Genomic DNA, 24,830 nt, shown 5'->3' with positions numbered 1-24,830 from the left:
ACACCCAGGCCTACTTACCATCTGACATGTAACAAGAAATCTCTTTGATTTTAGGCCGTCTGGTAACATAAAACACATCATGCCTCCATCTAGGTTCCAGAACAGCTGAGAAGCAACGTCACTGATATCTTTGCCGATCAGGAAAGGGTTTACAAAGCCGTTTCTAAGGCTTCGGGAATCCAGTCGACCACGTTGAGAGCCATTAACCCACACAACCACGCAGCCGCAGCAAACCTTCCCATGAGCGGGAAGCCTGCCTTCACTACTCCGAGAGCGCCTCGATGACTCCTCCAGGAGGTCACAAAGAAACCCCAAACAACGCCCGCAGCTCTCCTGGCCCCACCTGACGCGGTTGGTGTTCATGACTCTGCAATAACTCAGAGACTGAGTAAAGAGTGGTTTCTGTGGAAGGGCTCAAAGTCCAAAAAACATCGCTGACCAAGAAACAGCACAGAGGCAATATTCTGAGTGCTTTGCTGCTTCAGGACCCGGACGACTTGCTGGAACTGGTGGAACCATGAATTCTGCTCTCTGCCACTGAATCCTGTACGAGAATCTCTGGTTATCAGTTTGTGGCCTTCAGCTCGAGGACACTTGGCTTTATGCAGAAGGAGAACGGCCTGCTACGCACCAGCAAGTGCTAAAAAAGAAAAAAGGTTTTGGAATCAAACCCGGAACCTAAATCCAGCGGAGACTCTGTGGAATGACCTTAAACTCGTCAGAGCACAAGCGGAGCGGCCAGTTTCCCTCCTCAGCGATGGAAACAACTCAGTTCTTGCAAACGCTCGATGGCAGTTGTTGCCAAACTAGTTATTAGGTTAAGGGGGGCAATTACTTGTTCACCAAGGGCCTTTTCTTCCCCTTCATAAATAAAAACACTTCTAAACTCTGTTTCATATTTGCTGAGGCTATAATATTTTCCTAATGATCCGAAAAGTCTTAAGTGTGACCAAAAAAAAAAAGCTAAACTAGTTTTTCCTCGCATCATCTAAATGAAATCGACAGCCATGAAGTCCTTAGAAAAGCTCCAATAAAAAGCAAAAGGGCACGTTTTGGTTGGTTTGAATAATGACTCTTTATTCTAATCCCAAAAAAAAAAGAAGAGAGAAATCTATTTTTTACATGATTTTGGACATTAGAGAACAACAATCTTCAGCCAGAAATAAAACAGAGAAAGGTCAATGACACTCGCTGAGACCGTTTTTAATGCAGCCACTTTCCCACCATCGCCATCTTGAACTTCCCCCGTAAATAGTTTATATACGCCACGAGCAGAGCGCTGCCGTGAGTCACATCAGCTCAAAAGCTTTTTTCTGATTTAAAGCACGTCGGAAACCCTTCAGCAAGCCGCAGGCTTCCAAATGTTTAGATACACAAACCAAGGGTTTCTGTTTTAATGGCGTTTAAAATCTTTTTTTTTAAGTGAATAATTGGATCATCTTCAATTCCCTTTTTAAACCTAGCAGCAGTGGAAACCTAGCAGCAGCTAGTTCATAGCCACAGCATCTCTCCCGGTCATGCCGGCTTGTTCTGTGCTGTCCGAGGGCCTCGTTGCAGAAGATGAACTCGCTTTTTCCCATTTCTTTTTACCGTACTGAAAACATTACCATTCAGTTTTCACCGAAACGAAGTAACCACACAGAGGAGCGAGTGTTTCGTTTATGATATCGTCACTTCTGTACAACACGCACACATACAAGCTTTGATGCAGAGTCAAAGACAAGATGGGGGGGGGTGTAGCTGTTCTGCTCACGATCCCGCGCCGCGCATCAGGAACGCAGACGGCGACAGATTTCACAGTTTTTGAGATCATCGTTTATACCAAACAACATCACAGTAGTGTTGTAAACGGTGCTGACACGAGAGCTTAAAACAAAAGATACCCCCCCACCCCCCCCTCTATCCACCCTCCAGCCGTTTGTCCCCAGACGGTAAAGTTGGGCCCACGACAAAGAAAAAAAAAAAAAAAATGGAAAAAATAAAATAAAAATGAGGCTTCACAGAGGTTTCACTTTATTGAGACAATATTAGTGCACACAAACCACTTTTCTTCTTCTTCAAAAAAAAAAATCCCATAAATTAGGAAGGAAACATGGAACACTATGCAACAAGCAAGGAAAAAAGTGCATGTTAACCATGGTGTACGCCACATGTCATACTGTAGTTTACAACCTTTTTTCATTGTTGTCACTGTTGTTTTGGTCTACGTGTGAGAGTGTGTTATGTTCATGACACGTTTTAAGCTCGGATGGATATTCCGTGCCTTTTCTGGGTTAGGGTCAGGACTGAGATCCAGGCTGCTTCCCCGAGTTGTGTTCAACAGAAAAGGGTCGACGAGCCCACAGAGCGCCGCCGTGTGGGCGACTCGGAGGGTTTATGCTTGTGCTTTTTGATCAAAGTTGGCCTAAACGTGAGACGCGGACAATACCGCATCCCGCCTTCCTCGTCCGTCTGTAATGTCACACGGTATACAGACGGTAAATCCGTACGAACAAAAGCTGTAAACAATAGTCTTGGCTGCTGAAATCCCTGGATTTTTTTTATTCATTTTTATTTCTATGTATTTACTCTATATGGAAAAAAAAAAACAATCCGTTAAAGATGACTTTAAAAATATATTTTCCGTTTTTTTTTTGTTTTTTTTTGTTTTTTTGTTTTTTACAAGGTGGGTTGATTTTCTTTAACTACTAACAACGTTTTTTTTATGAGAACGATAAAAAAAAGAAAAGAAAAAAAATCTACAATTAACGCGACTGCGAACTAACCGGATCCACAGCTGTTAGCACCAAGTCTCTCGAAATCACAGGTCTGTACAGTCTAGTTTGTCCACAGTAGCTTATAAAAACAAAATTTAAAAAAAATTAAAAGAAAAACAACAATAAAACGGCAAAGTCAGGCCGTTTGTTTTGTCTGCTTTTCTCTCTCTCTCTCTCTTTCCAGATGTTCCAGTTTCATCAGCTGCACACTAAGATGCCGTGAAGCTAATCTCGCTAATATTTACAACGGAACGCAAATGTAACATAAGCATGACACGTTTATATTTCAGGTCCTAGACACGAAGGGGAGGACTGTAAGGTGTCTGGGGGGGGGAGTGTGGCTAAGCTGATATGTTCTGTATGTGTCTGGGACGTCCTATGGCAGTGAGACATCTCTGTTCTGAGGTATATTTTTGCTTTCAGGTGATGACCCGGTCTCCTTCCTCCTAAAATATGTCGTCTAAGAGAGGAAAAAGACAAAACTGGTTTTAGTAAAGTGCTAGGCATTTCTTGGGTTTTTTTATTTAAAAAAAAAAAAATAGTAATAATAATAGTAATAATAATAAAAAAAAGCAGATGGCTGCTGCTGGTCATCCAACACACGAGCTCTAAGGTGTAGTGAATTGTTTTGGATGAGCGGGTCTGAGCAGAGCAGGACCACAACACGCTGACGCGAGGTCCGCACGCCTTCACTTAGGTCTCCGCCTCGGCTTCCCGTCCTTCCCTACAGGAGCGCTTCATCGCTAAACTGGAGCTGACAGACAGATATGCCTAGCAGGAGGGTACATTCGACCCAGAAATACTTCAATTTGCCCCCCGAAAAAAAACTCTGGCACACCAGGAGAACCTTTCATATGCATCACGAAGGAGGAGGGTTAAATACATGGCATTTAATGAAATTCTATTATTCACACACACAACAACAAAAACAAAAAAACAACAACCCCAACAACACAGTAGCAGAGGCTGGTTTTGGCAGCTGTATCAGAAGCTGTATGACAGCACACCCTGCTTTTACGTACCTCTGTGGGGGATTTTAAGGAGATGCAAAGAAAGGAGAGTCAGGGGAGCAGCCGTAGATCTGTTCCTCAAAAAGGAGAAGGCTCGTGTTTGTTTCTGCCGTGTCACACTCTGGGATCTCTCTCTCAACTGTGTGTGTTTTTTTTTTTTGTTTTTTGTTGTTGTTGCACAGAACATGTAGTGATTATTTGTTTCAGGGTGATACGCCTTTTTGAAATGAATGCCTGTATGGGTGTGTGAGTGTGTGTGTCTGCTCGGGGTGTGTGCGTGCGTATTTGTTCGGTTCTCACTCAGTCAATAGCTTGATCTCGTTGGCCAGGAGGGTGTTAAAGTTGTACGCCGCGTCGGGGAGGTCGGACAGGCCGGAGGCCGAGGAGCGGCGGGGCGACGGCTCGGCCAGCTCGGGGTCGCTCTCGCTGGACGACGAGCCCACGCTCATGTTGCAGACGGCCTCGGGCGTGGAGCCACCGCCCGCGCCCCCGATGCACACCTCGGGCTCGCTGCTGGTCTCGCTGGTGCTGGACACGACGGACAGCAGGGACATCTTGCGCGTGAGGCGGCTGGGGAGCGCGGAGAGGGCAAAGTCAGCGATGATCCCCGCCACGTCGATCCCGCAGGCCTGGTCGAAGGCGATGAAGCCCACGTTGGCGTTGGCCTCGCACACCACGAAGGAGCCGTCGTTGAGCTGCAGCAGGTCCACGCCGCACACGTCCATGCCCAGGATGTTGGACACCTCGATGGCCAGCTGCTTGCCCTGCTCACTCAGGGGGCACATCATCCCCACGCCACCTAAGCGGTCAGAGACACGCGAGGCTCGTGAGTGCTTCGACGGACTTTGCTCAGTCTCGGCAAAAAACACGTTTTATTAAGAAACATTATAGAGAGATGTTTAAAGACAACCGACTGCGCTTCACATCTCTGCAGATCCTGACCCTGATCCGTTACCTAAATTCAGAACAATCTTGTCCTGATTGTGTCACAGAGCATTACATCCTTGCGCCCTGACGCTGAAAATCAGCCTCGTCAGCCGGACTGCTGCGTCCCTTCTGCTCCTCAGGGTGGAATAAACACCGGTGTTGATTCTGCACTACTTGGACACGCATAGTCGTCAGACTCTCCTCTCACGCGTGGACGACCACGGCAGCTGAGTTACAGCTTAGATACAGCAGAAGAAAACTGCTCCCAGATTAAATCAGATTATTCGCAGTGCAGAATAATCAAACCTTTTGATTATCGCACTCCTTTTTGGTCATCTTTACAAAGATGTACTCTAACCGACTCTTTAAAGCTAGAATCAGGCGCACAGATATACAACAATATTTGAATAAACGCCTGTTGGCAAGCTGGAGAGACACTACCTCACTTTGGAGCATAATCCACAACTGTGAGTGGGGTTCAGGCCAGAGCCAATCCAGAAGCAACGATTTAGTCAGGACGTGCGTTTGGGTTTGAATCATTTAAACTCATATTATTTTATCCAGTTGGTGCAAAACACAAGCATCGCTGCGGTAAAGCAGACCCTCAGCATGACGCTGCCACCACCGGGCCAGACGTTTGAAAACTCAAAACACTCCTCTGCCATTGTAGCAAAACGGCTTGTTTTTTTCTTTTTCCTCCACTTGGACCATGAAACATTTTCACCAGAAGATGTTCGACCAGCGGCACACCTCCTTTCAGCCGACGCTGGTCCGGTGGCCGCTGCTTGGACAGACTTGGGTGTTGCAAAGGGACAAGTATCCCAAACACACATTTAAACTGGGTTTTTGAAGGGATGCAGCAGACTGACACTAGCAACACGGCTAACCTTGCTAACATTGCTTCTGGAAAGGCTCAACCTCAACCCTCTTGAACATCATGGGACTCTACTTCTAGGCCAGTTCCACCGATCCCCATCAGGGAAACTGAGGCTTTGCATCAGCACGAATATAAGTGCAAGTAAATTAAAGATAAAGTAGTAAAACCGCATGAATAGAGGTGCATATACACCTCTATATAATTCCCTCTAAAGGTACTAATACTAGTAAAGTTGAAAGAGTCCCATGAAAGTGAGAAAAGTAATCCAGACTATAGGATAGAAGTACTATAATTTATCAATCCATACCTTGTACTGAAATAAAATAAATAATGGCACCAACATGCAGGCAACAAAGGTGTGTAGTTTGTCTCTGCAGCTTGCTATGATACAGATATTTAAACAATAATTGGGCTCCATGGATATATTTGCGGGTGTGTGTTTAATAGGGCTGGACGATAATTCAATAACAATATATATCGATCGATGGAAATATATTGATGATGATAAAAAAAATGGTCAATAAAAAGTTCAATAGAATGACAGTTTTCCTTCCTTTTTCATTCTAGCCATATAGGTTAATATTACAGTCATAACATCCTCCCAACCAATCACAGCGCAGACCCAGGAAACAAGCTCCGCCCCCTTCAAAGAGTTCAGAGAGCACGTGTTCCTTTTTCTTTTTTAAAAACTTGTAGTTTTGGTAAAAAGTTGGTTCAATAAAGGGTTGAGTTTTGCGTCAAATACAGAACACACAGTGTTTGTGTGTTCTGTATCTAAAAACAGGTCGCTAAGCAACAGCATAAAATGGCCAGGGCTGCACTTAAAATACATGTTTTAAATTTGTTGATAATTATCGATCGATATGATTTCTGTTTCATCGATATTTTTTTTTTCTATAGCGTCCAGCCCTAATGTGTAACTCTGACCCAGCGTGGATGAGAGAAAATTTGCAATAAACATCAAATTCGTTCACTGAGCTTTAAAAAAAAAAGGTTCAAATGAATCTTTGCTATGCGGTACAGGCAAACTTCTGGAACAGCTGTAAGAGTGCGGTAGACAGGCACGCGGGGTTTACCTACCCAGGGAGCAGTTGCTCTGCATGCGCCCGTCGGTGGAGCAGCGCAGCATGGAGCCGATGACACGGCCGCCCACCAGGACCACCCGCACGTCGCGGCCGTGGGACTCCTTCACGTACTCCTGGAACAGGTAGGGCGTGTCGTGGCGGATCAGGTGGCACAGGTCTGTCAGGTGGTGTTTGTCGCGCGCCAGGAACACAGCCTTGCCTGAGAGAAGGAAGGAGAGACTAAATGAGGAGAAGAAAGGAAAGAATGAGCGACTCTTCTGCAGCAGTGCATCGTCACACACAGACTTGATCAAATTAAAGCAACATTCTAACACCTGCTGGGACTGGTTGATGGTGAAAATGCAAGTTTCGGGGTGAATGGCTTCCTTAACGCTTCGTATTTTTTGCTTCTTGCTGACGAGAAGCAGCTCTCGTGCGATTTGCCGTTCCTCAACAACTGACAGAGCCCTCAGAGGAAAGGAGCCGCCCGTCTTAATCAGGGTAATCGTTTTATCATGCCTCCAAAGACGGGTCGTTCCTCAGTATTATCATCAGAATATAGCGGACAGCAGCAGCCTCCATGTAACACGTCAGGTCTAAACGCCACAGCCACAAAGGATTGGTATTATCATAAATTCTGTATTAATGAAACCCAAACTAAATTTGGAGCGTTTTGGCACTTTTTCCATTTATAAATACAGTTTTGAGCCAAGCCAGGTGTGTTTTACAGGCCTTATATGTGAGGGAAGCTGGATTTAAGCTAATAAAGAGAGCAGGAACTGCTGTGGTTCAGCAGCAGCAGCCCTCCAGGCCTTAATGGACGCCTCAGCTACTGAACACCTTATTTCTTCATCAAGCCTCTCAGAAGTTAATAACTATGAATAGGAATCAGCTAATGCTCAGCAGTAAAGGGGGGGGGGGGGCTCAATCCCTCCACGCGAGCCCCTCACGAGCTCTGTGGAAACGATGAAACCTAAAGGTTGACCTCATAACTACGCGCAGAAATTATTAACCTGCCTTTACGAGGCTGCGTTCAGCGTCTGCGCCGCTAATCATTTAACACTCTGTCAATGAATTTCATGTCCGGCCGGGGGGCTAAAACTCCCTCCTCGCGGACATTCATGAGATGCGGTGACCTGGGTGAGTGAGTGAGAGAGAGAGAGAGCACGCGGCGGGGGGCGCCAGCGCCTTACCTCTGTGGCCTCGCGCGTTCTTCACCACCACCGGGTATCCCAGCGGCTCCGCCTCGTCGATCATCTTGCGGAAGTTGTCGTGCCCACCTGAGAGGGAAAGCCCATCCAGACACACGCGCGCGTGCACACACACACACACACGCACACACACACACACACAGCCAGACACGAGAGCACGTTAGGGGCTGCCATTCGCTCCGGCGACACCGTTCACGCGCTACAAGCCAATCCGGCGGGCGGCACGGGCAGAAGGGAGCGCGTTGCTATGGAAACAGGAGCCCCATGGAAACAGCGGAGCTGCCGGAGTGCTGCCTGAGCTCGGCTCGGCGGCGGAGGTTCGCGGCCGCCGAAGCGCATTTGACGATGATTTGTAACGGCGGCTGTGCGGAGTTGGGAGACGATGCGCAGAAATGCGTTACAAGAACGGATGTTGGGTTTATTTTCCATCCCCTGATCTGGACCAATCACCTGGCCCTCAGTGAAAGCAGCAGATGCAAACAGCCCTGTGACTTCTGGCTCTTTTCCTGGTCTGCTAACTCACATGTGTTTTCACTCAGACTAGGGGGGGGGGGGGATAGCAGATGACCAGCGAGCTGCTGTGGCTGTCTCTGGTGGAGGCAGCAAAGCATGCTTTACTTTGAAAAATGAAAGAGCCAGGGGAGGGCTGGTGGTGGTGGAGGTGGGAGGGGGGGGGGGGGGGGGGGTTGGTTACATAAGCTCTCCAGCTGCTCTGCATGCATCGCCTGGCCTACTGTGCAGAAACACATGGAATGTAGGCCAAACAGCCCCCGCTCCTTTTTTTTCTCTCTCTCTCTTCCCCTGCCGTCTCTATCCTTCCTTTTCTGCTCTCATGAACACCACAGCAATGTGGAGGGTTGTTTTTTTTCCCCCCTAACACAAAGAAATGAGCGCTGTTGATACTCGGGCTTGAGGGGGAAAAAAATCCAAGAAGCTCAAGAAATAAACAGAGGAGTTCTGGCTCTGCTGGGCTCCAGATCTGCTTTTCATGAATCGAATAAATCACTTTAATCACCAAGTTTGTGTCCTTGCTTTGCTCTGTCTCGCGTTTGCTAGAATTACAACATGCCTCTGCAGACCCATGTGGCCTCATATTGTCACATGACTATATTACTCTCATTATTATAGTCATACAGGCTTTTTAACTTGTTCTCCTTTTTTTTTACAAATAAAAATCAGAAGAATGTGACAAAAATGTGGTTTATTGTGCAATAATATTATATTATATATTATAGAACCACCTTTCACACCAGCTGAAAGTGTTTTGTTCCCGGTTCAGTGGAAGGCACGGACCCAAACGCAGAGGCAGGTGAAGATAAAGGTGTTTAACGGTAAATAAAACCCAGAAGAGGGTGAACGGCCCATGGAGCAGACAGGACAAAGCGGGCGGAGCTTACAGGAGGAACCAGTGACCAGAAGGTGAAACTAAACTGCTTAAGCACTGGGAGGGTGGGGAGGGGGAACGCGTGTTGGACCAGGAAGAGTTAAGGGCAGGATAATTATGGGAGACGGGCGAGGGCAACGAAGGTAGATGTCTGAGGGGCGAAGCAACAGGGCAGAAGGAGCACAGGAGGAATGAACAATGGATACAGACAGAACTAGCAGAATCAAACAAGGTTAATTGAATAACTAAAGAAGATGTTATCCAGAAATATGTAAACAAAACACCTAATGATTGGTTCCCACTGAAACAGTTTCTGGTTGCTCAGAGTGGACGGAGAACATCGTTCAGCGTCTATTTTCAGATTCTACCCTTCGACGGGGGCCATTCTAACACAGCCGTCTAAACCGTTACACTCTAGCTCTGCTTCTGCACTTTTGTTCTTCCAACATTTCCCGGTGTTTAGCTCAATTCTTCGACCAATCAACTCTGACCGGTTGATCTGTGAGTTTTACGACCTAAACCCTGCTTTAAACCTCTCCAGAACCGTCATTCCCGACCTGTCTGCTGCGTTGTGATGGGCCCCTGGTTTTGTTTATAGGCGCTTTTAATGCCCCCCTTTCCCACAGTTCCTCCCTAATACATTTTTCTTTAATGGATTACAGGTCACACTGGGTTGTCCTTTAACAACACCTCAAGAGCCAAACGTGGGAAAACGACACCTTCAGCTCCTGGTCACCTTAATGCTTCTTCTCATACAGGGAGTCTAAGCGCGCTCTGCCCTCCTGATACACAACGAGGTTGAGTCACATCCCTGCTGGCCTCACCTGGAACACACACACACCTGACACCAGGCGGGGAAACCCCAACGAAGGCGTTATTTACCCGGGAAGGTAAAACCTGTTCTCCTCCCTCACTGGCTGGACAGGGAAGGAGAGCCTCCTGGTGTGCTGCTGCACTGTGCGGTTCTCCAGCTGCTGTCAGGGGATCAGGAAGTGTGTGTGTGTGTGTGTGTGTGTGTGTGTGTGTGTGTGTGTGTGTCAGGGTTCCTACAGCACTAGGCAAGTTAAATTGAAGACTTTTTAAGACTTTTTAATGCCACTTGAAAAAAAAAAGTTAAGACCAACTTCACGATAAACAAGATAAACCTGGATGCGACAACTTCCCCCAAATGTTTATTTTAACATAAACCATTACTTTCTGGCTCAGTAGACATGTTAAAGATTTTGAAAAACATTCCATATAGGAAGAAAGCTAAAAAAACACACAAATTACAGATATATTTTTAACAACTACTGAACTGAATTCACAAACTTTGTTTTGTTCCCTACTAAAATAAACTATAACATAACCAGTGCCAACTCTTTTTCGCAGCTATGGTCCGGCCGCAACAGTTTTTATTGGTTCCGCTATCGGGACGTAACCAATAATGGTTACATTGAGCCGTTCGGTAAATTTAAAAAATATATAATTGTATCAATTATTTGACTGTTTGGTAAGGATTACAAAAATAAAATCCTATTTATGACCTGGTAACAATTTTAAGACCTAAGAAAGACTGATTTAAGACATTTTAATGCCAATTAAGGCCTTAGTTTTATATTACAGAATTCAATGCCTTTTAAGACTTTTTAAGGAACCCTGGTGTGTGTGTGTGTGTGTGTGTGTGTGTGTGTGTGTGTGTGTGTGTGTGTGTGTGTGTCCAGGGGAATCACAGCTGTCCTCTCTGACGGACGTTTACGCCTGCAGACTCCGAAAGGAAGCCAGCCTCATTGCAACAGACCCACTAACTCTTTTTATACCAGAATCTATCAAATATCCTCTAGCTTTATATTCTGACTGAGGCTAGCCTTCGTTTTCTGCATTACTTGTTTTTTATAGATACGACACCTGGGTGACACTCCCGCTGCGCAGAGCTGCTAAGCGTGTGAAAGGCTGCCAACAGATTCGGGCGTGATTTGTGAAACTATACTGCTGGTGGTGTGTACCGTAGGAGAAGGTGTCGGGGAGAGGGACCCCGTGGCCGGCCAGCTCCTGAAAGGTCCAGAATTTGTTGACACAGTTGAGGATGGCCTGGGGCCGGTTGATGAGCCGGCAGCCCATCTTCTCCAGGTGGCGCAGCACGGTGATGTCGCTGTCGGACTGGACCCAGGGCGTGGGGACCCGCACCACCACCACCTGGGGGTAAGACGTCACCAGTTCCTGTTCCACTCGCAGACCTGGAGGGATGGAGAAAAAAACATAAAAAAAGGACTAATGTTAATCAAGCATGGGGCGGACAATCAAAACCAACGTGTAGAGGTGCCTGAAACCTCTCATGCTTTTTTACCCCTCTTTTTTTTTCATTTTGCGACCGCGCCTCTGAAACCCTCGCGTGCCGACACAGATGGAAAAAAACATCCACATAAAACGTTCTGCTCAGCATCCTCAGTGTGTTTGACTCTCAGCTAGAAACCACAGCCCTGGATTCAAACCCTTCGTTTAACCTGTGTCACGCCAGGGCCCCTGGAATAAAAGCAGCGGCGCTGGAACGCTTTTCTTCAGGCATCCGGACCCGGCTTTGGTCATACGAGTAAAACGAGTGAGTTGGCTGGAGTGCTGGGAGCAGGCAGAGGCATGCAGGGTCTGAAGCACAGGCGCCAAACCTGCAGGGCCCGTTGACGCCACCGCTTACAGACCGCAGGTCCTTCCCTTCTTAGCTCACAGTGCTATTTAGCATGTGCGACACACAGAGAGAGCAGGAGCTAGGTATCTTTAAAGATACAAGGACCACTCTGGGTACTAAATGTAGGGCAGTCAGACAGAGAGCTCTGAAATGCAAAGCCTGCATGTCTTGAACTTAATCACACTAAAGAAAAAGCCTGATTATATGTATACCTAGGATAGATTCTGCTGTGATCAAGCCCAGTCGCTCATACAATATTTATTATTTAAATGCCGTCTTAAAGGGGACGTGTCCTGCTACATCCCCCCTTTTTTTTGTCCCTTAAATATATTTTGTTCTGTACTTGGAGTCTGCAGGAGAGCAAAAAGGGGGAATGTAGTCCACCAAGGAGCTGCATGGACATCTCTGTAGCTTGTTTGGGTCACATTTATAAGCCTTTCAGTTTTCTTTTACGTCTTTGGGAACTATCACCACACGTAACTTGCTGCGGAACTGCTATACAACACCGTGGCCCATTTTACCAATTTAAAGCATCCGCCGTTTTTATTTCTCAGAGCAATTTTGTGGTCCAGGCCCAAGCTACAAGTGGATAAGTCCCTGGTTGTTCATTACACCACCTCAGCATATTACAAAAATGGCCGACCAGGGAGGAGTCGAAGGTGGGCTGTGAAGCGCCTCCTTTAGATTTAAAGAGACGGCGCCAAAAACGAGTTGCACTCAGACGCACCTTAGAACAGGGGCAAAAAGAGGGACGTGGGGGTAAATCAAACCAAAGCGTTGCAGCTCCACTCATTATGGACCGCAACTGAATGATTTCAACGTGAAAAAGCTCGATATGTCCCCCTTTGACGCAAACAGTTTGTAAAATGTGCGTTTCTCCGATGCCTCCGCCTGACGCCCCCTCATTCTTATGCAAATCTGAGCTGAGGAACAAAAGGCTCCTCTGGGCTCATCCCAACTGGCTGCTGATCATCGGCCGCTCCAACAATCAAAAACAAGGTGGAGTCGACAACCTTGTGAAGTACACACACAATGGCAGCGAATCAGAGAAACACACAGATTCATGCCCTCCAGAAGCACCGCGTAAGCCCCATTCAAGCCCCGACTGCACCGAAGGACATCGGGGGGGGGCTGGGGGGGGGGGGCACGTTTTGCGCTTTGCGTTCGCTGCTGTGCAACCTTACAAGCTGTGGGCCTGTTGCCTTATAATTAGAAGTAGAGAGAGAGAGACAATTCTTCTATTGTGTGGCCAGACGGGTAAAAAAAGAGGAAACGAAAACGAAGCAAAGACGCACACGATCAGATCAGGGACGTCTTGAAACCAACAGAATACCCCCCCCCTCCCCTCCTTTCCCTCCCTCCTCCCTGCGAAGCAGCAGGAGGATTCATGGCCTCCCTCCACTCGGCGCGCTCACACGCCGCCGCTTTCCGTGCTGCTACAGCGGGAAGCGTCAGGGGATGCGCTCTCATGCTTTTTGACAGACGGCGTCCACCGCGCGCCCGTCTCCGTCTCCAGGGGTGACGGTGCGCGCAGACCAATGGGCGAGCCGCATGAATCAGCCCTATTCATCTGCGCTGGTGTCTGTGCGCTCTTTCGCCGTCCGTCATGTGACCGACACCAAAAAAAAAAAAAAAGAAGAAGAAGAAGAAGAAAGAAATTGTCTTTGTATTCTCTTTGTATGTAATCTGGACTCTGAGTCTGTAATAAAAAATCTATCTAAAGAAAGAAAATGAGGGACATTCTAAAACGCTTAACGTGAAAAAGCTTAACGTGGCTTAAGGTAGGAAAAACACGAGGAATCATCACCAAATTTCGCATGGCCATATCTTGTCATGAAGACTTAAGCCTAGGGCTGGGTATCATCTAGGATGAGCCGATTCAATACGATTCTCGATACATAGCTCAGCTTGATTTGATTCCAATATCGATATTTATTACTTTGAATTAATGCTCAGTGATTCAATCACCAAAATCAGCCAAATATTATGTTTATGTTCTATTTATTGATCACAGACATATTAACAGGAAAATAAAGTGCATTTGCTTCAATGCATTTAACGTGTCACAGAAACCAAAAATGTGCCCAAACATCTGATTTTAGGGACAAAGGAGCTTCTAAAATCCTGTCGGTCGTTCCACAAATTCGTCTCACTTGCTCTCCTTCGCTGTGAACTGTAATGGTTGCGCTGTAATAACACCCCCTAGAGGTTGGGAGGTATATCGATATTGAAAGCCAGAATATCGATATTAAATCGTTTTTAAAAATATCGATATTAATCTTTATATCGATTTTTATGCACAGCCCTACTTAAGCCTGTCAAAAAAAAATCAAATAAACCGAAATCCAACGATTATAGAAGATATCACACATTAACGTTTTCTTCTTCATTGGCGCCTATGGCGAGAAAAAGGCTTAACGTGGTTTAACGTACCTAATCAACGATCAATGATCACCAAATTTCTCTTTCACATTGCTCCTAATAAGCACATGAAACTGTCACAATGTCAAACCCAAAGTCCAATTATTATGGACGTTATCTAACATTAAGCGTTTCTGCTTCATTGAGGCCTATTGAAAGGAAAAAGCTTAACGCAATTCAATGTACATAATCAACGATCAGTGATCACCAAATTTCTCTCATATATTGCTCATCATAACCACTTAAAACTGTCAAAAAATCGAACCCAAAGTCCAATTATTATGGACATTATATGACATTAAGTCACGTGAAGCGTTTTAGAATGTCCCAGAAAAAGAAGCGTAGCCATTTAGTGGGATGAATGATTTTAAGAAAGCAGCAGTGTTTCAGCAGCGGGGCTCACGCCGGGAGACCCAGAGGACTGCGTCGTATTGTTGGCTCGACGCGTCCAAACTGCTTCCGCTTTGTGGTAGCGGGCCCCCGCGTGGCATTCGTCCCGTTTCCATCCTGCCCAGCAAAGCTGCAAAGAATGGCAGGCATGCCATACATCCCGCCGGAACGTCACAAAAGCAGACTGACTGTGACACGCGTGCCCTGCAGGGGGTTCGGCCGGTCAGTCCTGTCCATCCTGAACGCACTGGACTCAGACACATTAGTCTGACCAGGCGCTGTATCTGCAGAGATGGTGACGCTTTTAAAACCTCCATGCTCTGGCTGTTAAGACCTGACTGCTTGATTGTGTTATTGGACGTTTATTAGGGTGTGTTTTTTTACACTTTCTGCGTCCGCCTCGTGGCTTCAAGTCCTTTAGGTGAAATGTCAGAGAAAGTGTTTGAGTAACTAAAAGCAGAGCGAGAGGAGCCGCCAGAGGGCCACTCAGAAAGACAGCGATTAGTCAGTGTTCCTGCCCAAGTTTCCCCATCAGGGAAATCTAGAAGCACATTCTGTCAGGGAGTCCTCGTCTTGCCTCCAGACAAAACCTTTTCTTTTTTTAATTATTTTGAGGCTCAGGGCTGTCAGCATTGGGTATTTGACGTCTTTCGTACTCAAGGAATCATATATTTTGCTCGCGTTCACAATGTTTGTGATGCTCGACGTTTAAGAGTCGCGCTGACTTCACAGTTCCCCATTTGAACCTGCTCGGTTGTCTATTGAAGCATGCGTCTCTGTCGCTTCTATAAGAGGACAAAATCAGTGAGAAACACTCGACAGAGCGGCGCCCAGCGTTCTTATTAACACGTTGGCGTTTGACACCCAGAGCTGACGTGACGGCCTGCTGATATCTGCTTGGTGGACTCGGGCCGCTCTCTGCAGGAGTCGACAACAACACCCTGGTTTGCTTGAAAATCCTTTCTGCGTTGAGCTGGTAATCATCTTTTAAAGTTTTCATAAAAGGCCACGTGTGTCAAAGTCAAGATACTATTTTTCTATCAACGCCGTGACACTTTCAAAGTGTTGTAATGTTAGTAAAGATGTGCGTTCGATGAGAAGGGGCTTTTATAGCACTGCGTTGTTTAGAATGATGGACTTCGGTTTCCTTTTCTGGGCTATGATGTTGCACGTTTAAAGACAAATAGACCTTTAAATAGTTGTGGACGTACGACGGCAGACTGAGACTGAGTGACATCTGCCTATATTAGCACTTATTATTAAAATAGTGCACTGCAAACCTTTAAGATGAAGGTATTTATACAGATAATTATACAGAAACCAATGAAAGGATTACCTCAGTTGTTGATTACAACAGGATGCTTAAAGGGGAATTCTCGTTTGTTTTTTTTGGGTGATCTACAAATGACTCGCACCCCCACGTAAACAATTATTTAGTGTTGGAAAGTGTGAACTTTAAGGGAACTGGGAGTCCAGCGATGATTAAGCAGACACTGTTCTGTTGCCTACTGCGACCAAACAAACTCCTTATCTAAATGCTTAGTCAAACTAGGATCATATGATCAGAGGGTTAATAGTGTAGTCCTTTTCAGCAAAGGGAGGGAGGGAGGGAGGGAGGGGGGGGGGGTTCAGTGAACGGTGATTAGGCAGTCTAGGTTGCATATCGAGAAGCATTTCAAAACACCAATGGAGAAGCACAGATGCATGCTGCTTAGTTCATATTTAACCAGGGAAATGTGTCTGCCTTCTGAGAAAGCTGCTTTTCCATCCAGATAAAAAGAAAAAAAAAAGGCTTGGAGCCTATTTGCAAATACCAATAACATGCAAATGAAGCCTTTCTAGGCTAAATGTGGCCATCAGGCGACAGGACGACATCAACAACTTGGTTATTAAAGGAAGTCAGGCCAGGGGAGACCATACCCTGTCACATGTGACTTAAAACAACATTTGCTTTTGCTCGTTTGGTGACCTTGAGGGACTTAAAAAGGGCCTTTCAAATAAAAAGTAGCACCATTATCATTATCAGAACAAAGATGTACAAAAACATATATTGTGAAGCAAATATAATCCAGCAGCTTGGCGTATCCTGGGGCGGGACAAGTTGAGGGGGACGCTTCCCAAACGACAAAACACGACTTACGCCAATACGGCTGCTGGGTTCGAACATTTTCTTTTCAGTCTAGCGTTAAATAGTTCGTCTATACCATATATAGATAAAAGAACGAGTGCTCGGGCCCCACCCACAAAACGCCAGCGTTTTGTGACTTCTGGCGGAGGAAGGCCTTCACGGCAGACCGTCTGTCCGCCGGTTAATCTACGACGTGGAGCCAAGGCTCCATAGACATTTGTGCGTTCACTCAGGGCCAGCGTGGATTAGAAGCCCAACCAGGAGCCCACTAAGCCCCGGATCTATACACAGCGATCCACCTACAGGCGTGGATCAACTCACGTGATCTCCGACCCGACGGGGAAGGCTCAGGTCGCGTGTCACCCGGTGTCCGCCTTCCTTAGGCGCACCTAATAACCGTGTGCCTGAATCACTGATGTGACAGGGAGACGGGATCTCTCCGCACGAGTCCATGTCAGACCCACCCCGATACACAATCCCACATTTTCTCCCACCGACTCACCCCCCCCCCCTGCTAATTTCCAGCCGCAGCATTTCCGTGCTAATTCGGACCCTCGCACCTCTCGTCTGAAGACCCAGCCCCGTTTCGCACCGCGCTCGCGAATTCCATGTGCGTCTGTTTATTTCAGAGGTCCTCGCGCTCGTCGCCGAGGCCTTCTGGTACGTGTGAGATGTTCCCGATCTCTGATCGGCACAAAACAGAGACGAAAAAGGACTCAGGCGCACCGGTCCAGGGTCGGCAAGCCAGGCGTACCAGTCAGCAGACAAGCTGTGCTTCCTTTGCTCAGATAAGGTCTCACTAATTGGCTTTTCAAGCCATTTTTGAGCGCAATAGGCTGTAACTAGGATCAAACCGGGCTGAGTGTAATTACATTTGAATGTGTCTATGTGATTAGATTGTGCCCGACTGGTTTCCTCAGACATTTCGACCCGTTGCTCTTGTAACGTCCTTGAGATGACATTAATTGGAGCTACCAACATCAGCTGAGATGAATTATAAGCAGAGACCCCTGGAGTGGCAATTAAAAGTGATGCTGCATGTGGGAAAAATGCATAACCCCCCCCCCCCCCCCCTTTTTTTTTTTTCTTAAACAGAGATATTAACTTTAGTCTCTGATTTCACATTAATTCCAACAATTGTTGGAATTAAGAAACTGCAATTTCGGTAAGTGCACGACCCAAACCCGAGTGATGCCCCCCACCCTCCCCCGGAAGCTGTCCCACTCCTGTATGGTTTGAATAAACGCATCCCGCTGATTAGCTTCTCTGAATGTAGCGTGTTCAGCAGAAATAAATCAAGCGTCATCCCTTCCGTCAGTCGGGCAGGCAATCCAGCCGGAAAGTGGGTTAGGCGGTCACCGCTGCGCTGCGCCGCTTCCTCGCTGGAAGGCAGAGCGGGGCGAGCCTCCCAGCTCCGGCACCGGTTCCGATCTCAACAATAAAACCCAACAACAACAACACAAAAGCTACTTAGTGTAGCATGCAACCATCCGGAATTTTAAAATGCACAATTGGCGGTCAGACAATGACACGTCGCTGATACTTGCCTAGCTGGCCCTGGCTGATGGTCAGCACGATCTGATCCATGAGGAGGTAGCGGAATTCAACGTCCTCGTCGGCGCAGCGCTCCTTCAGAGCGCGGAGGATCTGGACCTGCGGGTACTCCTGGCTGATGCGCCGGTCGGTCACGAACCAAACCCGAGAGCACATGGTGTGTTACGATGACTTTTTTTTAACAAAAGAGCTGTTGGTGTGTGTGGGGGGGAGGAAGAAAAAAAAAAGCAGGCAGGTGTGCGGTGGGAGCGCGGGATCCGGGCGGCGGAGGGAAGGGCAGAGATGCTCTCACAATGGAGGCGAGCGGCGTGAGCGGGGCTGCGATGTGTGGCTCAAAAACAGACCCACTTGCTCAAACCCCGCTGTCTGGACCGAACCGGCTGGGTTGGAAAAATTGTTCAGTATATCACCTTTGTTTCCCGTCGCCTCCAGCCATTTAGTCTTGTCGCGGATCAGTAGGTCGAGCCCCCGACAAAACAAACAAAACAAAACAAGCTAGTTCGGAAAAAATGAGCGAAGAAGAAAAGGAGGGTGTTTTTTCTTCTTCTTCTTTTTTTTTTTACCTCCTTTTCAACCGAGACGAAGCTTTTTTTTTTTTGCCGCCGAGGCAAACAAAGCTAAAAGCCTCGCCGCTTTGGACTCCCGCCCGGGGAATCCGCTACAAAACAAAAGTTGTTTTTTTCTCTCTCCTCCCAACGTAGCAACGGCGATGATCAACCCCGCAACACCGAAACACGCCAACCGACGCAACCACTCTATCTATCTGGTCCGTTTGGCCGCTATCCACGCGGTATTGGTGCTGAAAAGTGCACGCGCTTCAGTTTACAACTCCACTCCTCCACGTCTCGTGCCCTGCCCCAAAACAAAGGCTGGGACGGCGGATGACCAATCAGAACGCGTCGATGGTCTCGTCGTCCGCGCACCAGGCGGAAAAGGTGGGCGAGCCATCGTGGTTTGAACCAATGGGGAACGAGGAAACGTCATGGGTAGGGTGGGGGGGGGAGACAGGAAGGGAGGGTCGAGACTGTTGGTGGCGCGCGGAATGCAGCGAGAAGCACTGCGAGACGTCTGCAGGGCGCACGAGACCGCGCATTCTCCGAACCGGTTCAGACCAGCCCTGCGAGGAGCTTTTGGTTAACAGCAGTGTACTCTCCCCGAAGGAGCAGGAAATGAATAAAGGTCATTACATGCCAGAGATACCACGAGCTTACGACTTTATCTAACGTTATTCATCGATTTCATGCGGCGAAGAGTGTTTTATTTAGAAAAAAAACAACATATATTGACGATGGCCATTGTTTACCAACGCCATCTAGGGACAGCTGTGTCGGCTGGGAGAAATTATGCTACTGACCCATTTCTCCTCCCTCCCTTCTTTTTTTGTGCAGAACAACTATTTTATTTTAATGCACACTTCAATAACCCTTGCATCCTACAGTATCCGGCACTTCACGGGACAAACAGCTTCACTTTACGGTGGATGTAAAAAGTATGTGCACCCTTAATATGGCAGGTTTGAAGATGTAAAAAAGAAAGAAAGGAACAGAACAAAAATGAGGCTGTGAGAAATTATTTCAAAACCTTTTCCATTTTTTTTTTGTTTATGACATATATCCCACATAACCCAACTGGAAAACTAACAACTCTGTTTTTAGTATTACTTTTAATTAAAAACAATCTATAATCTGGCTGCATAGTTGTGCACACCCCTCAAGTATTAGTCAGGAGAAGGGTACAAAAATATTCATATCCCTGGATGACCTAGCATAAATACATTATTTTCATTCAACCAACAAGTTTGATTGATAGGAAATCAGATATGTTTTCTTAAACATGACAATAAAGCAATAGCAAGAACATTCTTGAAAAAATAATGTTTTTTTAATTGTTTGGTGTCACTTTCTTGTAAGAAAATGATATGTCCAAAATTATTTCCAATCTTGATTATTGCATTACAGTAATCAGAAAGATTCTTATAATTGCTGACCAACTTTTTTTTGCATGTTTCCACTGGTAGTTTGAACGTTTGTCTAAGGTTGAAGGGCCTCTTTGCCGACACCCTGAAGAGGGGTGTCATTGTTTGACATCACCGTGAGTCCGAATGTCAAAATCAACAACAGAATGCCCAGAGTCCTGAGCTAAATCAAATTGAAAATATGTAGGGGAGGTTGATTATTCGGCCCCTTGTATGTAAGAAGGAAAGTTTAATATTTTATGCTGGATTTAATATGAAAGCCAAAGAACAGAAGCAAGAACTGGAGAAACTTTATCTCTAATTTCCCATCAGAGCTCTTGCTCCAGTTGAAGGCCTTTTTCTGGATTTTGGGGGCTTCCTCACAATGTAGAGTTGCAATAGTCCTCTATTGACGAAACGAATGGACTTGTTTTTCTGTGTCAGTCTGCAAGCAAGACATTAAGAGTCATGAAGTTGTCTTAGAAGTTTTACACGGTCACCAAATGTAGTTTTATTGCAACGTCATTTATCTATACGCTTACATTTCCAACAGGAATTTTGTATGAGCTATAATAACACTTTCAGGAACTTGCAAACGGCATTATACAACTTACCTTTTGAAGAAGTATAGTGCTTGATGGGTTTAAAGTTCTCCCTGGGTTTCATCTTTTCTTGTATGCATATATTTAAGATAAGCCACTCGGCGTTCCCTGACATGGAGAGCGGCAGCGTCTCAGAATCTCAGCTCACACCACTGATCTTGTTCTGTGTCACTTGCTGGAAAATACTTGAATATTCCGGTTTTGCCACACATATGAACTGAAATTATTATGGAATAATTTTGCGACTAAACATGCTTGGGTTTCTGTCAGCACGCTTCTAACGGGAATAAAGCTTGTGCAGGAAACAACACACTTTTTTTCATCAAGCATTGGGCATTATGCGGGGCCCTTCCCCACTATCAGAGAAGTCATAAAAGCTCCGATAACCACTGATAACCTCTGTGTAAATTCTGGAGCACTTGCAACCTGTTTTAACATCATGGATATCTTCTCTAAAGAGTCATCCCAATTCTTTCTGGTTTCTTTGTCATAAATGCGCACTTAACATGTAAAATCATATCAGAGAAATGTACTTAAAGTAGAAAAAAATAATCATCGCTCTCTCACAAACACAAAAAAACGTTCAATAAATTACAATAAATATAAAATATAGTAATACCTTAGCAGAAAGAAAAGTCATTGTACCGATGATCAGTGACTGGGGTGTTGATCAGCAACTTTGCAAATTTGTTTGACAGACAGGAAGGAGGCACTGCTTCTAGCTTGATATACAACCCGGTCCTCGTTTGCACAAATGATCCTTTGCGTTTTTAGTTTTATTGTTTGGAATTATCTTAAAATCAAGTACCATCTGAGCGTCTTGCATGTTGTAATAAAGTAATAATAACCTGTCACCTTGAAACCGGAGTGCATTTAAATATTTCTTTGACCTCTTGGCACACTACCAATTTCCTCCACCCTTAAATTGGCTCTGGACCACTGTTGGAAATGTGTGTTTGCTATTCTTTCAATATATATTTTTCATGAAAATAATCAAAGTGGTTATTAAGTTATTGGAAAGGAGACAGATATTTTTACAAGAGGGAAAAAGCCAATTTCTCTGTGACAGAAACTGACTCTGTATGCTAAATTGGAGCTACATGGAAAGATCATCTTAAGTTATTCAAAACTGGATCCATTCCTTCAACTTGATAACGTGTTCAGTGTTTTCCAAATGTGTGCGCTGCTTGTCACGCTCTCAGAAATGACAGAGCATCCACACATAATAGACGCAGTCAAACCGAACTGAGAAGCATCTCATTAACTTTCCCCATAAGCAGCCTTATCATGTTGAGCGCGGTGTCTGACTGGACTGGGGCAGCGTTGCGAATCCCTTGCAGCCCTGTCTCGCGAGATTAGATGAATCATCTCGTCATGCAACGTCGTGACCAGAAAAAAAAAAACATAATAAAAGCAAGTAGAAAAAAAAATCACACAACAGTAGTTGTTCACATGAATAGATTTATTATTTCAAGCATGCAAGTCTGTGTCGTGTTATTATGGCGGATATTTTTTAATTCATACGCTCTGATTTTTTTTTTATTTTTATCTTTACAAAAGTCTTATTTTACAATGGTTGACGTTTGTAGAGTAGATTAAACCTAATATGTTTTGTATGTTTTTCACCCAAAGACAGCTTGTTTGTGTCTGCTGCATTCTCCGCACTACACGTTGCAGCTCCGGGAGACCTAACAGGATCAAACCGGGTCGAACCAGTCCGGCTGCTGCTGAACCATCCCGAAGCCGTCAGAAGGCGCTGTGCCTGAACACGCTGCTTCGACCATCCCGCAGCCAAGCACACGTCTGGCTTTTAAAATCCCCCCTACTGTCGGCCTTCCCCCCATTTCTGCCTGTTTCAAATCAGAAAAGACGGCGGGATTGCGAGGAGATGTTCACCCAACAGCTGGGTGAGGAAAAAGCTCATCTTTCAGGAATGATGTCAGCTCGCTTCGGTGCTGACGTGGTTCCTGCAGCTGTTAAGCCGCTTTGCTCTCCAAAATGACACGTAAAGAGAACTAAATAATAACAAGAATCCCCCCCAAAACAAGCCTTTCTTCATATAGCACGAATAGACACCAGAATCAGCTTTATTGGTCAATATTGTGCGGTTTAACACAGACATTAAGCATAAATATATTAACCTTTTTATTTGGTTTTGTTGTTTTTATTTTGTAATTTACATTTATTTATTTATTCATCGAACGTTACAACATAAAGAACGGTAAAAAGTAGTTGAATAAAAAAAACAAAAACAAAATAAAGACAAAATGGTGTACTTTATTCAAGGGGTGTGAAGAAGTAACTTGTAATATCCTACCCACCCCTTTACAAAACACACTTTCAAACTGATCTATTACCGTTTACTTTAAGAAATGCCTTAATAATGTGCAACAAGTTATATAGTTCCTTCCAATATTTACAAATAATATAAGATAAATTAGATGTACATATAAGCAGTAGTACTGCTACAATTAAAAGGAATAATAATAACAATAATAATAATAATAATAATAATAATAATAATAATAATAATAATAATAATAATAATAATAATAATAATAATAATAATAATAATAATAAGTATGATACCTATACAATATTATTGTTTGGACATTGTTTGAACTTTAGAGAAATTAAAATTATACATATGAAAAAACGCGATATAATAGTTTGTCTCCAAATGGTTTAGTGATGACAGTGATTTATGTTTTCAGCAGCTTTTATTTTTAGAGCAAATGTGAGGTATTTTTTATCTTTGTGTTATTATTTGAAACAAGCTTCATGGCTTGTGATCACATACAGTTCACTGCCTTGCTTACAGAGACCTCTAGTGGTACATCGACAAATTACAACATCCGGCTGTCTGTTTCAAGACTTCTGAAAGTAATTGGTTGCACTGGCATTTACTTATGGAGAACATATTAAAGAGCACTGAATACAAGAGAAAGTCACCTTTTTGAAAAGTTGTTGTTTGTATTTTTTAATGTAGCCTATACCTGTTGTAATGATTTTGTGCTGGTCCACATAAAATCCATACAAGTTTGTGGTTTCAACCAGATAAAATGCCTACTTTTGCAGGAAAAGCCTTCCTCATGACACAAGAGCTTCACTGGCTTCTGCTATGAGAGTGTGTTTAGCCTTGTAAGGATCTGTGTCTTTGAGTGAGGAACAAACACTTGCACCCACAGTCGGTTGTTTTAGGAGTGAAGTTGCCAAGAAGCTGTCGGCTCCTTATCATAAGAAATGTTTCAGTTAGAGAGGCTGCGGGTTAACTGCCCTGCTTGAAAACAGCCCTGCTGTTCTCCAGCATTATAAGAGGTGAGGATGAGGTGGAGTTTCAGCTGGAAGCTGTTGAATATCATTATAAGTGATTAAGTAATTTCAGACACGTCGCATCCAATCCGTTGACATACATTTGAATGTTGTGCCATCAAGCCATGAGAAAAAAAATCAGAATGGGATGTAAGCAAAGGAATTTCAGACTTTTTCAGGCACCAAGAACTGCCCCCCCCTCAGCAGCAGGGTGCCATCGTTGCTATAATACCAGCCTCCCACAGACAAACGTCCTCAGTCCCGTTGCTCCTGCCTGCTCTGCTCTTTATCTACCTGCATCCTCTGGTCTCCTGCTCATCCCTGCCCGCCTGTACCGTCAGCCATAACTCATCTGCCAGGTCTGTTTCTGCTTGCCCGCCTCACCCGCCACTACTCATCCTCTTCACGATAAACCTTTTAAAACCTAACTCTGTGTCCGACTGAATATCTGGTTCACCAGCAGTAAACATTACATCAGATTTAATTTGCAGCTATAAGCTTCAGTGCATTTGGAATTTTATGTAACAGAACAACACAACAAAGCATATGGTTGTGATGTTAAAAGGAAAAATATGCAT

General features: G+C 45.2%; 1 protein-coding gene across 1 annotated transcript; it reads right to left on the bottom strand.

The window, feature by feature from the left end:
- Positions 1-1,995: 1,995 nt before the first annotated feature.
- rimkla (ribosomal modification protein rimK-like family member A) lies at positions 1,996-19,223 on the bottom strand. Its single transcript, XM_012873479.3, has 5 exons — positions 18,378-19,223; positions 11,215-11,445; positions 7,828-7,914; positions 6,651-6,854; positions 1,996-4,565 (listed from the first exon to the last, which is right to left on the bottom strand). Exons 1-5 carry the CDS (start codon positions 18,538-18,540, stop codon positions 4,063-4,065), a joined length of 1,188 nt encoding a protein of 395 aa, XP_012728933.2. The 5' UTR covers positions 18,541-19,223; the 3' UTR covers positions 1,996-4,062.
- Positions 19,224-24,830: the final 5,607 nt, after the last annotated feature.

This window comes from Fundulus heteroclitus, chromosome 1 (genome assembly GCF_011125445.2).
Source record: "Fundulus heteroclitus isolate FHET01 chromosome 1, MU-UCD_Fhet_4.1, whole genome shotgun sequence".
Taxonomy (NCBI): Eukaryota; Metazoa; Chordata; class Actinopteri; order Cyprinodontiformes; family Fundulidae; genus Fundulus; species Fundulus heteroclitus.
Note: the sequence above shows the minus strand (reverse complement) of the source record. Positions and strands in the feature narration are given on the sequence as shown.

What these genes read in the sequence shown, in the direction of transcription:
- rimkla (XM_012873479.3), bottom strand. Translation starts at nt 18,540, where the DNA reads ATGTGCTCTCGGGTTTGGTTCGTGACCGACCGGCGCATCAGCCAGGAG. An exon ending in GAACGCGCGAGGCCACAGAG is followed by an intron (nt 6,855 to 7,827) that starts GTAAGGCGCTGG and finishes TCCTTCTCTCAG; the next exon opens with GCAAGGCTGTGTTCCTGGCG. An exon ending in GCAGAGCAACTGCTCCCTGG is followed by an intron (nt 4,566 to 6,650) that starts GTAGGTAAACCC and finishes CTGACCGCTTAG; the next exon opens with GTGGCGTGGGGATGATGTGC.